The 15,739-nt window shown below is 36.8% G+C and overlaps 1 protein-coding gene across 1 annotated transcript in view; it reads right to left on the bottom strand.

Moving 5' to 3' along the window:
* Positions 1–15,505, bottom strand: part of LOC102138476 (ovostatin homolog 2-like) — a 48,016-nt gene extending 32,511 nt beyond the window's left edge. The window contains exons 1-9 of the mRNA XM_015430354.4: positions 15,324–15,505; positions 14,816–14,999; positions 14,125–14,281; positions 12,767–12,819; positions 12,309–12,329; positions 10,040–10,208; positions 9,120–9,204; positions 5,505–5,622; positions 378–489 (exon numbers count right to left, since the gene is read on the bottom strand). Of these exons, the coding sequence (XP_015285840.3) occupies positions 378–489; positions 5,505–5,622; positions 9,120–9,204; positions 10,040–10,208; positions 12,309–12,329; positions 12,767–12,819; positions 14,125–14,281; positions 14,816–14,999; positions 15,324–15,388 (964 nt within the window). The 5' untranslated portion in view covers positions 15,389–15,505. The remainder of the gene's footprint in view (positions 1–377; positions 490–5,504; positions 5,623–9,119; positions 9,205–10,039; positions 10,209–12,308; positions 12,330–12,766; positions 12,820–14,124; positions 14,282–14,815; positions 15,000–15,323) is intronic.
* Between the last annotated feature and the right edge of the window lie 234 nt (positions 15,506–15,739).

Here is a 15,739-nt window from a genome sequence, read left to right as displayed (position 1 = left end):
TAGCTGGGATTACAGGCACTCGCCATCATGCTCGGCTAAGTTTTTGTATTTTTGTAGAGACGGGGTTTCACCACGCTGACCAGGCTGATTTTGAACTCCTGACCTCAGGTGATCCACCTGCCTCGGCCTCCCAAAGTGCTGGGATTACAGGTGTGAGCTACCACGCCCGGTCTCTTCTTTCATTCTTTTAACAGATACTTATTGAACACTCACTATGAGCAATCTTGTAAATTTTTCAGTAATAATTTTTGCACTTGCAACTATTCCCAGTTGTATTAAATTAGAAATAATCTGAATTTGTACTTAGTGCTAACGCAACAAGCTTCTCCCAGTAAGTTGCCATATATCCTCAGGTCATCCAAAAATACAGTCATTACCTGTTCCAAATTCTGTAACAATTACCGCAACGTGAAATGTCATGAATAATCCAGAACGGTAGAGTTGGAAGACTTTTGTATTTACAATTTGAGAAACACAACCATTTTCCAACTGAAAAATAAAGAGAAGGTATAATTAAAATGTTAGGGATCTAAGAGGGTTTTTTTAAGTGTCTTTTAAAAATAGGGTTTTTGCACAAATATATTAACAATCCCCATCCCATGCCATGGCTCTACCTCATAAACTTGTTGAAATGGCCAAAGAATTAAAGGAGGGGAAGGAGGAGCGAATATTTACATCAGCATTTTAAATAAGGTAAGGAGGTAATCTGTATTTTACAGATTTCAAGGAAATTCTCCTGGAAACATTGTAGACGGGAAAAGGTTAAAGGATGGAAAGGAAGCTGAATGGTATTGTGAAAGGAAAGTAAATCTCAGGACCCCCCAGCATCACTAAGTCAAAGGCAAAGGGCGAGCTGGGAACTCCTGGGCAAATCTGTCTCCCATTTTATTCCCAAATAAGGTAGCTACAAAGTTAAAAACTAGATTCCTCCCTCACGATTTTTCCCTAAAACACATTTCCCTAAAAGAGTTCTTTGGAAATTCACCCTGGCAATATAAATTCATAGCTTATCTTCACAGGCATGGGACAAAGGACAGAACTCAAAGTCATCCCTCTGCTTACCTGAGACAAATGCGTATCTGATTTATCCGATTGCTTCCTCTGCCCAATAGTTTAGGTAAAAATGCAGATTTACTGAGCCAGACTAAGGCATAAGTGACTGTTCCTCTATCCTCCTTTCACATGTAAATTGTGTATTCAGTGAAAGGCTGATCAAAGACAAAGATCTACTCTCTCTCCTTGTTTTTTTTTTTTTTTTTTTTGGAGATAGTCTTGCTCTGTCACTCGGGCTGAGGTGCAATAGCGCAATCTTGGCTCACTGCAACCTCTGCCTCCCAGGTTCAAACGATTCTCCTGCATCAGTCTCCCAAGTAGCTAGCATTACAGGCACCTGCCACCATGCCCGGCTAATTTATTTATTTTTTAATTGTATTATTATTATTATTTTTGAGACAGAGTCTCGCTCTGTTGCCCAGGCTGGAGAGCAGTGGCGCGATCTCAGCTCACTGCAAGCTCCGCCTCCCGGGTTCACGCCATTCTCCTGCCTCAGCCCCGAGTAGCTGGGACTACAAGCGCCCGCCACCACGCCTGGCTAGTTTTTTGTATTTTTTAGTATAGACAGGGTTTCACTGTGTTAGCCAGGATGATCTCGATCTCCTGACCTCCTGATCCTTCCGTCTACGGCCTCCAAAGTGCTGGGATTACAGGCGTGAGCCACCGCGCCCGGCCCAATTTTTGTGTTTTTAGTAGAGGTGGGGTTTCTCCATGTTGGTCAGGCTGGTCTCGATCTCCTGACCTCACGTGATTCGCTCGCCTCGGCCTCCCAAAGTTCTGGGTTTACAACCGTGAACCACTGCACCTGGCCTCAAAGACTTATTCTTCATACAACTGTTGGTCTCTTATCTACCTATGACCTGGAAGCCTCCTTGCTTTGGATTGTCCTGCCTTTCCGGACCGAACCAACGTACATCTTACAGGTATTTGTTGATGTCTCACCTCTCCCTGAAATGCATAAAAGCAAGCTGTACCCCAACCACCTTGGGCACATGTTGGTAGGACCTCTTGAGGCTGTCATGGGCACATCCTTAACCTTGGCAAAATAAGCTTTCTAAATTGATTGAAATCTGTCTCAGATACTTTTGGTTCACAGCGTTTTAAGAGGAAGAAATTATAATCATGGAGAAAGGCACTAAAACAGATGGAACAGAAGCACTCAGCAAATGTGTAACAACAAAACACTTTTTAAGGCAAATTGCTTATTTAAAATAACAAAAAAATTTATAGTTAATCTATCATCAGTAATGTCAATAATTAGAGAAATATAAATTTAGTTACATTTTACAACACAGTGTTTACTAATTCCAGATTTAAAATGTTATAAGGATATATCAGTTTATTTGATATTCAAAACTATCACATGAGCTAGGTACTGTTATTATCTTATTATATAGATGAATAAACTAAAATAGGTACATCATGTAACCGGTCCAAGACCTCACAGCTAAAAGATGGTGGAGCTAAGTAGCTGCTCTGGCTCCAGAGTATGTGCTTCTCAATTTTAAATTAACAGCTACGACATCAACAACAAAAGCAATTTTACTTTGTCTAATTATAATATAGTCAAATTAAAATGAAAGAATAGAAAGTGACCAGAAGAACCTTAATTATTTTGAAAATAAGAGAAAAGCTTTTTTTCAGGAATCCTTGAATCAAAGAGAAAATATAAAGTAAACCATAAGAACCAAGATATTAGAGTAATGAAAAAATGCTTTGCATCAAAATCAACGGTGTTCAGCTGTAGTTAAGAAGAAATGTAAAACATTGAATGTGCTTATTACTAAAAGAAACAGCTAACATATTTTTTAAACCCCCAAAAAATCAACTACAAATATTAAAAAAAAGAATTAATAAGATGAAAGAGAAAATAAATTATTTAGGAACACAAAATAATATAAGAAAGAAAATAGTAAAAATAAGAACCAATAAAATAGGTGAAACTTTTGTGGGCATGATTTAGAACAAAGAGTGAGAGAGAACAAAATCGGGAGATAGGTGCTAACACAACACAGCCCACATCTGGAAGAAAAATTCCCATTTTAGAACATCATTGGAAATGAACTTTATGTCTATTAAAAAATTGTAAACAATCTTAAGAGCATACTTAGCCACATGTACAACACAGGGGCCGGTGAGATTTTTTTTCTAAGACTGGAAACCCAGGAACGTAAGGAAGGTGGGTATGTCAAAAATAGGACAAAGTAAATGAGTTGGCTGTTTAAATAACAGGCTCGAAAAAAAAAATGCTTGGAGGATGGAAGGCAGTACTTACAATGAAAGTTTCCATTTCACATGAACAGAAAAATATAGGTAATTAAGAGTTCTCAGGCCGGGCGCGGTGGCTCAAGCCTGTAATCCCAGCACTTTGGGAGGCCGAGACGGGTGGATCACGAGGTCAGGAGATCGAGACCATCCTGGCTAACACGGTGAAACCCCGTCTCTACTAAAAAGTACAAAAAACTAGCTGGGCGCGGTGGCGGGCGCCTGTAGTCCCAGCTACTCGGGAGGCTGAGGCAGGAGAATGGCGGGAACCCGGGAGGCGGAGCTTGCAGTGAGCTGAGATCCGGCCACTGCACTCCAGCCTGGGCAGACAGAGTGAGACTCCGTCTCAAAAAAAAAAAAAAAAAAAAAAAAGAGTTCTCAAATCCAAATTGATAACAAAAATATGAAAAGTTGCTCAAACTAAATAGAAATTAGATAACACAAGTTAAAACAAGCTAAATTTGTGTCTATCAAAATGACAAAAACTTTTTTTTTTTTTTTTTTTTTTGAGACGGAGTCTCGCTCTGCCGCCCAGGCTGGAGTGCAGTGGCCAGATCTCGGCTCACTGCAAGCTCTGCCTCCCGGGTTCACGCCATTCTCCTGCCTCAGCCTCCTGAGTAGCTGGGACTACAGGCGCCCGCCACCTCGCCCGGCTAGTTTTTTGTATTTTTTAGTAGAGACGGGGTTTCACCGTGTCAGCCAGGATGGTCTCGATCTCCTGACCTCGTGATCCGCCCGTCTCGGCCTCCCAAAGTGCTGGGATTACAGGCTTGAGCCACCGCGCCCGGCCGACAAAAACTTTTAAAAGTTCTAAATATATTGCTGAAAGTAATTTGGAAAATATAGTATTCTCATATATTTCTGACAGGAATTTGAATGCCTAAAAACTTTTAGGAGAGCAATATGCTAATAGTTATTAAAATTAAAACTATCTGTCTGTGAACATTATCTGTATTTCCTTTGACTCAGGAAACTCACTCTAAGAAATTTATTTCAAATAAATAAAACCTCTCATATACAAAGATAGTTCCACCAGACAGAATCTTTTTTGTTTGTTTGTTTGTTTTTGAGGCAGGTCTTGCTCTGTTGCCCAGGCTGAAGTATAGTGGTGCAAACACAATTTATTGCAGCCTTGACCTCCTGGGCTCCAGTGATTCTCTTGCCTCAGTCTCCCTGTAGCTGGGACCACAGAGGTACACCACTATGCCTGGCTCATTTTTGTAGAGAAGGGGCTCACTAAGTTGCCCAGGCTGGTTTTGATCTCCTGGAGTCAAATGATCCTCCCGCCTCAGCCTTCCGAAATGCTCAGATTAGAGGTGTGAGCCACTGCTCCTAGCCTCTACCAGATTATTTATTGATATGTTTTTCACATGGGGGAAAAAAATAAACCATTAGCTGAGGGAACACCCATCATTGTGTAAAACGGTTGACTGAACTCTATCAGAACCACCCAATGGAAGCATGTACTGCTGACGTGGAAAAATCCCACCCTACTTTTCTTTGCCTGCATTTCCTATATAAAGGTAGGATCCTGCTTGTGTTTGTCAATTATTGATATTTACCTAGAGGATGTTCACTAAATTTGATGAGTAACTTTAAGACAATTGGACTTAAAATATGAACGATGTGGCACACACAGGCTTCACTTCGGGGAGTCAAAAGACAGTTTGGAAGAGATAGGAAGAGTTGTTCACTTAAGGTTAGGATGCTGCAGATAGAGAGAGCAAATGATGACTTTGGATATGAACTGCAAGTCTAAAGTAATATAGTGGGGGTACTCTGAATTGCAGCTGATTGCAAATAAGCTGTTTCCATTAAAAAAAAAAATCCAGGTGGCATGGAGAGTAATATCACAGACTCACTTAAAAAATGATTAACAATTCTCCAAAGGAAAATCAGGGAGGCTACCTAGGCAGTATATAAAACAACAAAGCCCATGATATCTTTCGGATTCTAAAAATCCCATGAATCTAGAGGTGGATAACAATTTACGTGGCCTGTGGAATAAAAGACTACTTTAAGCCCTGTATTTTCTTCTCTTTCTTCACTTTATTTAGCTGCAAACTCCATGATCAATAAAATGAAAACAGTATTGTGAAGCCCCTCTTATAAATGAAATCAAAGAAAGAATAAGAATGAAAAATGAGTGAGAACTTTTGTTTTGGAGTAAAGATTGTGGTCTTTACCTGTGCAATAAATTGCTCACATATTTCATTGTCGTTTTTCTCACAATTGCTTGAAGAAAAATACTCTCTGCACACCCGGATTTGGGTTTTCCCTTGCACAGGTTGGCCAAAGGTGTACCTAATAGGGGAAGGTGTAGTTATGATTACAGACAACCAATACCATAGCCATATTTTATGATCTTCTTCAGAAATTATGTAGGAAGTCTCTAAACTATGAGTAACCCAGTCTAACCAAATTGAATTAGGAATTCTCACCTACTGGTGAGGCTTTAGGTTCCCCACAGAATTCAGGTTAAACTGGGCATTTGATCTCTTAGGAGGATTTGGCTGCTTTTTAAAAAATCGAATTCAGGGTAAGGCAGAATCTAAAATAATCTAAAGTCTCATTGAATATGATTTAATGCTTAAACTGAGTTTTTTAAAAATATATTTTAATCTGATAGAAACATCATAACATTATAGCACTTTCCCTTCTATCAGAAAAATATATATGTATATCAAACTTGGATGATTCAGGATCTTGAAATATTTCCACATCAGTATTTTAAGCATGAGTTTTTATTTATCACTCAATAAATATAAAGGCTGTGGGGCTTGGCATGAACTGGTTATGCTTTGACCAAAAATATAATACCTTATGGGGTGGGTTTGAGTATCTCATTTTCTCCTAAAACACAAAACTACAACACAAGATTTGTAAAGGTTCAGCCAAAGGCAAATCTAGTTAATTGGAGTTTTTCATTTTGTTAATAGATAACAAGTGTAAAACTAGCATATAATAAAAGTGAATATTATTTTCACAGATTAGAATACTTTTTTCTAATTGTTGGACACTGATATATATCATTTATTTTTCCCAGTGACCCTGATTTGTAAAATGAGGTCAAGTAACTTACTTCTCCACATTGTAATTGATGAAACTAAAATTCGGACTCAGATCTGCCTCACTCCGTGGCCTGTGCCCTTTTCTTTCCACTCACCTTTTTCTCTTTCTATTTAAACATTCCTAACACTTCTGAGATTCTGGGTCAATTCACATCAATAAACTCATGTGTCAGGTTTCATGATTATATAAAGGCCAGACTTAGATCTGGCCACACGTATTTCTTCTTATTTCTGAACATTTCTTCTTATTTCTACTTAATGTCTTTTATTTATAAAATAAAACTCTTACTGCAGTGTTATCTGTAAGCTAACATATGCCCATAAGACAGGTAGCTTAAATGTTTAAAACAGGACAGAATAAACATTCTCCCTTTGTTTGTGATTTGAAAAGCTTTCTGTGAATGCTAATGCAGTGTGTTAAAATCTCTTTGCCTATGGGTAAATTTTCTTCCCTCTCAAAAGCCTAAGTCATCTCTGAGATGGTTTGCTAAACTAATCCAATTTTTTCTTGTTTTCTCTAGCCCTTCTAAGCTAAATCCCAGAAAGGACTAAAGAAACACAGACACAGTATCATACAATTTGAGATGAACCAATTTGGTGTGAACCTTCTAGAAGCAGTGCTCTCACAATCTGCCCAGAAATAACTTTGTAGCAAGCACAGCTGCAGTCTAGCTGCCTGGCCTCTTGGCAGGGTATTATTATTGCTGATACTGATTTACTCCTTAATGTGACTCTATCCAGAATACAATATTAAAGAAATTTCAAGAAATCAGGTTTGCAAGTTTTTTCCAAAGGCCAGGCTTGAGAAACATTTTTTTCTCTCCCAATGTGTTGTAGTTTTTTTTAGTATACTATTGTGCAGATAAATAAATGAGATGTTAATGCCGTTGAAACCTCTGGCTTTGTGTATGGCCTTTCTAGCGAAACCAGTTTAGGACTCTGGATTTCTTCCAGCTTATATTTAACACCTCATCATTTTCAACATCAACGATCTACACTCTCTCATCTATTACGTATATTAAATTCTGGTATTTTCAACTACTCTTCATTAAAACCCAGAAAAAAATTTATAATCGTTTCCTAAAGTCAAAACAAGATTTGAAATGCTGCTGAAAACTGATTTCCAAGATTCAAGATTCTCTGGGGCATCAAAGGCATCTTAAGAACCACCCTTGCACGTTCATTAGACAGCCCTTTAACCAATGTATCTTTAATAGACTGCTGAAAATACTCAAAGGCAAGTAATCTTCACCTCATAAGTTAAATAAAGTGTTTAACAAATATGACAAATATTAATATTGTTAACCGTTTTTATAAAGTATATGACAGTTATTGATTAGGAGAGTAGTTTTGAAACTGAGCAACCTAGGTCTAAATCCTAGTTCTGCCATCAACAAGCTCCATTACTGTTGGTAAGTTATTTTAATTCTCTGTATCTTATTATCTTTCTTCATAAAATAGAGATGACAATAGCTCCTATCTCATAGCACTGTGGTAATAATATACGCAAAGCTTAAAAACTAGTTGACATTCAAAAATGTTAGCTGTTTTGTTTGTGTGTTTGTTTGTTTGTTTTTTCTGAGACAGCGTTTCACTCAGTTGCCCAGGCTGGAGTGAGGCGGCACGATCTCGGCTCACTGCAACCTCCGCCTCCTGGGTGCAAGCAATTCTCCTGCCTCAGCCTCCCGAGTAGCTGGGATTACAGGCGCCTGCCATCACGGCCATCTAATTTTTTGTATTTTTAGTAGAGATGGGGTTTCACTATGTTGGCCAGGCTGGTCTCGAACTCCTGACCTCGGGTGATCCCCCCCACCTTGGCCTCCCAAAGTGCTGGAATTACAGGCGTGAGCCACCGTGCCTGGCCAATTGTTTATAAATTATTATTAGAAATTTGAGAAAAGGCATTAAAAAAGGGGAAAAAATTAAAAATAATATTCCAAAAACAAAATACAAATATCTGAAATCATGTATTTTTTTACATTAAGATAATTCAAATAATTCAGATTAAATTGATATGATGCCTTATCTTCACTTTGCCATTTCAATAGCTCATATTCTTATTTTAATGAAAATATGCCATGATAGTGAAGATTCAATGAGACAATGTCATACCAGCTGCTAGAATTCTACATTGGCACAACATGTTTAGTGAGGAGTATGGCAATCAGAAGACTAAAAGAATGTTACAGATTTTGTCTTGGTAATTCCTTTTCTGGAAATCTTTCTTAAGAATTTTTAATTCAAAAGCTACCTATTATATGTTATACACAAAGACATATACTGCAAAATTATTAATTACCAGGAAAACAAAATGAAACAGGCAACATATTATATAATAAAATAATTAAATTTGATACAGTCACATATAAATATGTTTGTGCAACAGAAAATTGGAATTAATGAAAAGATTGGCATAATATGAAGACATGTTTTCTTATTATAATAAATAGAAAAGTATGATTGCAGTCATGGAAAATATTCATTAAAATTAGAGGAAACTTACAATGTTAGTGACATTACAATGTTAATGGCAGTTGGTCAAATTAATAATAGGTAATGTCTTGTATTTTTCTCTATATTTTTTCAAATATTCTATAATGAGGATTCATTGCTTCTCTAATGACATTAATGTAAGCATATAAATAATTAAAGTTTCATGGTTAATCTCACATCTCATTCTCTCTGAGCTTTGTTTTCTTGTGAAGGTAAATCCCCTGAATAAATACTTACTTAGCACAAACATCCACTTGGAATTCATCATCTGAAATAGTTACTATTTGTGGTGCACTGACCGTAACTTCAAACTTGGGCAACACTGGAAACAAAGAGAAATATACTTTAGCCTGCACAATCACAGGAAATTGCAGTCTTATAGCTTACTATGATTCCTTCCTTATAGCTTACTATGATACCCTCCATCTGTACGAGCTATGTATCATTTGCCCCAAATTGTGTGGCACCATTCTACATGGTGGTGTCTCACTAATGATTAATTCTTCCTCTTTCTTTTCTTTTTCCTATCCTCAGAATTTCAAATTTTGTTTCTTTTTGCTTGTTTGAGACGGAGTCTCACTCTGTTGCCCAGGCTGGAGTGCAGTGGTGCAATCTCGGCTCACTGCAACCTCTGCCTACAGGGTTCAAGCCATTCTCATTCTCCTGCCTCAGCCTCTTGAGTAGCTGGGATTACAGGCATGTATGACCATGCTAGGCTAATTTTTATATTTTTAGTAGAGACTGGATTTCATCATGTTGGCCAGGCTGGTCCCGAACTCCTGACCTCATGATCCACCCGCCTCAGTCTCTCAAAGTGCTGGGATTACAGGCGTGAGCCACCATACCCAGCCTCACATTTTGTTTCTATTGCAATCTCTTAGATCTCTCCTAGAAGACTGTGGGGATTCTAGGAAAAAATGTGTATTTTTCTAGGGGGAAAAAGAAGGCAGGAATCAGAATAAGGATACTGGGGAAGGAATGAGGAGCAGCAAAGTACTGATGACGAAGCCAACCAGGTCAAGGAAGGGAGATCAGGGAGATAAAGAAAATCAGATCAAGCTTCACCTACTCCTGCCTAAGTGTAACATAAATGTTGTTTTGTTCCATCCTTTAAACCCTTCATCTACATAGGACAACTACAAATAGCAACTGGTTACCATATCTTTTAACAGCAAATTGGTGTGTCACTGTCTTCCCTGAGTTTTTTTTCACAACAATCCAGTAATCTCCAAATATTGGTTCCGAAATCAATTGGAATGAGAGTTGGGTGATATTTCGGAAAGAAGTCACATTTTGCCATTGAAAAATCCGATTGTTTTGAGGATCCTAGAAAATAATGAAAAAAAAAAAAAACAATCAGAGTTTGCATGAGAGCATTACCCTTTGCTGAGATATTTTGGATCGTTTCTATAGTTGTTGGAAGTAAAGAAAATGTGATCATTTTATTGCACTAATTATCTCAAATTGTAGAAGCAGCATAACTTCCTCAATGCATTCAATTCCAATCTTAACGTATATCTCACTTAAACCCAAAATGGCTAACAGTTCCATAGTTAAAGTTCCATAGTTAAAGAATTAGAAACTTATTTTGCTTGCTTCAGAGTGGTGCTGTCCAAAGCGATGAACTCACACCAAAAGGGTCACAAAGAAACACATGCTAACAAATGCTTATAAAAATTGCCACGGGTTTTTATTTAGTCTCTACATAAGTTGGTCATGAATTGCACACTTTGCATGCAAGAGCTGCTAAGTGGAAGTTGTATGACAAGAGAGGATTGATGATGCCAATATAAATAAATTTATTAACTTATTAATAAATTCTAGAAACAATCTATATTTTCTAGGGGGAAAAAGAAAATAAATTTATTGATATCATTCAGCTGTGATTAAAGAAATCCTGACTAAAAAGATCTCCATAAAAAGACAAAAATGTACTTCACTACTCACTACAATTTTTTTTTCTTTCCTCTACTGTAAAGTCTAAAAAGCTAGAGGCCAGGCACAGTGGTTCATATCTATGTTCCCAGCAGTTTGGGAGGCTGAGGTTGGAGGATTGCTTGAGCCCAGGAGTACATGACCAGCCCGGGCAACAAAGTGAGAACATGCCTCTACAAAAAAATTAAAAATTAAAAATTAGTAAAGCATGGTGGCTATTTTTGTTTTCCTGTGTAGCTCTGGTCCCAGCTATACAACAGGTTGAGGCAGGAGGATTGCTTGAGCTCAGCAAATTGAGACCGCAGTGAGCCGTGTTCACATCATTGCACTCCATTCTACACAACAGAGCAAGACCTTGACTCAAAACAAAACAAAACAAAACAAAACAAATCTTAAGGCTGAATTAATATCTCAGACTTCCTTTCAGTTAGAGTTGTACAAGTGACAAAGTGTTGGTTGATTAAGTGTAAGAGGAAGTCACTGGTTAGAAATTCTCTCTAAAAGAATCAGGCCTAGTTGGCAATACATTGAGGGTAGCAGAGAGGTTAAGCAGAAAAAGCCTGGATCCTTGGCAGCACTGTGTTGTTGCTAAGTGTCTACACTCAGACTTAGTGGTTTGTGAAAACAAAGAATCTTTACTCGTTTAAGTCAACTTTAGTTAAGCTTTCTGTTACTTTCAATGGAATGCAATGTTAGCTGAATCAGGATGTGATGGAAATACTATTTATAGATTACTGATAATGCAGACAACATGAAAATGACTGACATGATAATTTTTCTACTAGAAGGATGAGCTTAGTGTAGGATACACCTCTGTAACAAAGTCAAAGCCATCTAAATTATACAAAGACTATTTGATGCACATATTTACATACATAATTACTAGTGCTGAGCCTGGATCTCAGTGTACCCATCTTCAGACATAGCTAGCAATACTGTTGCACATTGTGTGTAACAGATTAAAATACATATGTTGGAGTTGGTTGATACAATTTTTTACTGATAAGCATACGACTTCAAATAAGTTTGAAGACCCCGCTATTCTAGAGACTAGAACAGTTAGGAAGAGCCTCCCTTAATTATTTTCTGAAAACAGAGTCAGTTTTATAATAATATCACCTTCTAGCATATTTCAGAATTTTTAGATGTTTGTGTTTTCTATTTCCTTAAAACAAGAAGTGGCTAAATTAAGATTGAGAATGGCCAGCAGCCAAAATTAAGCAATTTCAGGCAAGGACATCGCTTAGAAAAATCTCAATGCTTTATTCTCCATAAAAACCAAGATAATGCATTTGCCACACGGCTTACACCAAAAGCAGCAGTACTTGATTTAGACCTTCATCTGATGCCTTACATTGTGTATGCACATAAAGGCTTTCACTTCCCCTTATTTTAGTCATCTTAATTTCTAATTATGAATTATAAAAACCAAAACAAATCACCTTTATCTAAATATTTTAAAAGAATGAATGTAAAAAGCAGGTATCTTACCTGAACTGTGATTAAAGGATACTGAAAGAGGAAAAAACAATACAGATTAATACTGTAATAGCACATTATTTTTTGCCAAATATTGCATTGCAAAGCTCTAAATATGTCTTAATTTAAGTATCAAAACCTAGGCTTTACTTCCCCGGAGGACAACGTTTCTATGGCTAAAGATGCCAAGAAAATCACAAATGCGAAATAAATCCCAAACATCTTCTGGGAAGGAGAAAGCAGGTTCCATACAACCTATGTTTACTTTACATAATGAAAAGGCCTAAAAAATATACATCAACTCACTACAAATGAAAGTTTTCCATTTAAATGTGAGGTTAGCATTGAAGCTATACCCATAAAGTACCCTACGTTGGAGCCTCATTTCCACACATGTGGAAAGCTTCCTGAAGAAGCTTTATGTAGCAATGGATTTGTCTAATTGTACCACTAGAAATTATTGAACTCACCAAATCTTCAACAGCCTTGAACTTGGTATCCAGGGTCACAATGCGAAACTGAACTAAAAGAGATAGAGAGAGAGAGAGAGCGGGGGATCATTTTTTGTTGTTATTGTTATTTTCCCTCCAGGTATGATTGCTTGTAAACAGAGAAATTAATTGCCTTGCAATCATGGAATACTACGCTCCCTTCTCCCCTGGCTCTGACTTGACTCTTTCAGATTGGGGTTTCATTGGGAAAGATCTCTTATTGCACGTTGATAATTCCTCTCTTCAGGATGCTCTGCTGTGACCAAGGCTGACACTAGCAGCTACTACTGCTGGGAACTTTTGCCCTTATAGCCCATAGAGAGATCTTCAGCATTGGTGACAGAATTAGTCACAGAAGGATAAATGTGAAATACATACGGCAGGAGATAAACATAATTTTCCTGAAAAAATGTATTGATGCTAGCAAACATTAATTTTAGCAGAATTCTAGAAAAACTATCTTAGCCAACTTTGTATACATAATTTTCATCATAGCATTTTAGTGAGTCCAAAAGAGAAAATATAATTTAGCAAAAATCTCACTATAAGAATTCTGAGTTTAGTTCTATTTATTTTCAATAAATGATATATAATAATAACCAGAATTAAACGTAGAGATGCTTTCTTCCAACTCTTTAATTTTACGAATGAGAAAACTAAGTCCTAAATAACAGAATTTACTTTGCAAAAGCCAATTATTTACTAACAGATCCAAGACCAAAACTAAACCCTCTGAATCTTGATTTGGTGTTCTTTCTGCTACCTTCTACTTACAACAACAATAAAGAAACTAGAAGGGCTTTACCTAGGTTATCAGATTCATTATTACTTCTACTAGTATGAATAATAGTGATAATAATATTAGTTAGGGGTCTTTACTGAATGTTAGGCACTATTTTACATTGACTATCTTATTTTACTCTAACAATATTTCTACAAGCGAAACACTTTTATTTCCATTTTGCAGGTGAAATAACTGAGCCTTAAATAGAGAATTAATTATCTTGCCCAATTGGTAAGTTATGGAGCAAAGATTCAAACCAAACAATTGTCCTCCAAATCCTACAGTTGTAGCCATTACATTATATAGGCCTATCGCTAGAATTTGTAAACACTGAAAATGGTATTGAAAATTTTATGAAGCAAAGCATTCAATTACTGATGTTGGAGGGTACTCTTTCATAACTGACCCAGGCAACCAATAAGAATTCCAGAAATTCACAATTCCATGATGTTAAGAATCAATTTAAGAGTAAAATTCAAGTTTGAATTGCTCTTAATTTGGTGAATGCATTTCTGAAGCCAATGATACTAAGGAAACACAAATATTTACTTACCATTCTCTCCTGATTTATAGATGGGTTTATCTGTCTGTATAAAGGTTGCCTTCTCCTCTGAAATGACTGCTACAGATCTTCTCTCAGAGATTTGATGAGTATCTCCCTTAGCCAGCAAGGTAATAAAAGCCAACTGTTCAGATGACTTCTGAGAGACCTTTTTATGTGGAAGAGCAGAGAATGAAGAAATTATTTTTGGATGTTAAGATGGTGAACAATGTCTTAATTTGGTTTCTTACAATAAGAGAGACTTGTAAACCTACGTTTTCCTAATGAGAGACAGTGATTCCCTGTTATAATTCCTTTATTTAGCGTGAGGACACTTTCTAAGAAACTTTTTTCTTATATCTTCTTGCCTTTTGTTTATGGTTTTTGTTGCCCTGAGTCCCAACCCTTCTCTTCTTTGCTTACATTCTCTTTCCTCAAATTGTGGAACAATTTTACTATCTAAAAAAAGTTTTTACTGTTACCTCATTACATCTTTTTATGATAGAAGTATGGCAGTATTTCCCAAGTTTTGTTGCATGTGAAAATTTTCTTTATTTCTTGACTTCCAGGTATTATCCAATTTTCTTTCCTACCTTTTACAATTCATCCCCAACCAAGATTTGTTACCACTCTAAAAATAATTTTTAAAAAATAATTTCATCTTTCCATCTGAAGTCCTGAAATGTCAAATTCAATGCCTGACCTTGAAATCTGCACAAGCATAGAAGTTATCTTCTTCCACAAACTGGTCAAAAATAGTGGTATTGGATCCATCATATTCTAAGACGACACTCAAGGATACAGATTCATTAAGTTTTAAGAGGTGGAGACAAGCTTTTCCTGCAGAATCACTCTGAATCACAGAGGAGACCCATAGGATATATTGCCTATGCAAAGAAAGTAACTGACACTGTAAACACATGTAGGAGAAATGGAGAACATCCACAGAAAGCATCTTTACCTTACTGAAATATCCCTGAAATATGTACCTTTTTCACAGATGGTATTACAGTAAACTTAGGCACAGAGAAGTATCTTAAGAAAAAGAGGTCAATTGTCTTTATATTTGCTCAAAATTTATAGAACAAACAAACCAGCACTCAGTCTCAGAAGGTGAAATGGTAAAAATGTAATTTACATTTTAACATGAAACATATTTCATGAGGTCATTTTGTTAGTACTTTGCTATACATAGTGCAATATTTCCTTACGGTTCTGAAGCCACAGCAGCAGTAAAATGAAGCAAAAAGGTGCTCAGGAGAAAAGTAGCCACCATTTTATCCAGATGCCTGAGTAATAAAGATTTCAAGAGAAATTTTCTCACAGTCCCTTTCTCACTCTCATTAGAAATTAGCTACCTCAACTCTCCACTTTCCTTACTTCCTTCTGCTCTACCTCTCTCTGTATATTGTTGCTTTTATAGTCATACACAATGGAAGACCAATTACTTTTTGGAGCAAGTACCATGGAATCCACCAATCACATTTAGATCACCTCTCCTGTTACTTCTCCGAAAGGTGTCACTTTATATGCAACTTCCTGCTTAAGTTCACTGGACCCTGCTCTGTTTTTAGAATCAGCAGCACAAGTTGTACAGGAAGAAAGAGAAGAACAAAGAAAATAGTTG

This window comes from Macaca fascicularis, chromosome 11 (genome assembly GCF_037993035.2).
Source record: "Macaca fascicularis isolate 582-1 chromosome 11, T2T-MFA8v1.1".
Classification (NCBI taxonomy): domain Eukaryota; kingdom Metazoa; phylum Chordata; class Mammalia; order Primates; family Cercopithecidae; genus Macaca; species Macaca fascicularis.
The sequence above is the reverse complement of the archived record's forward strand: the minus strand, read 5'-3'. Positions and strand labels throughout refer to the sequence as shown.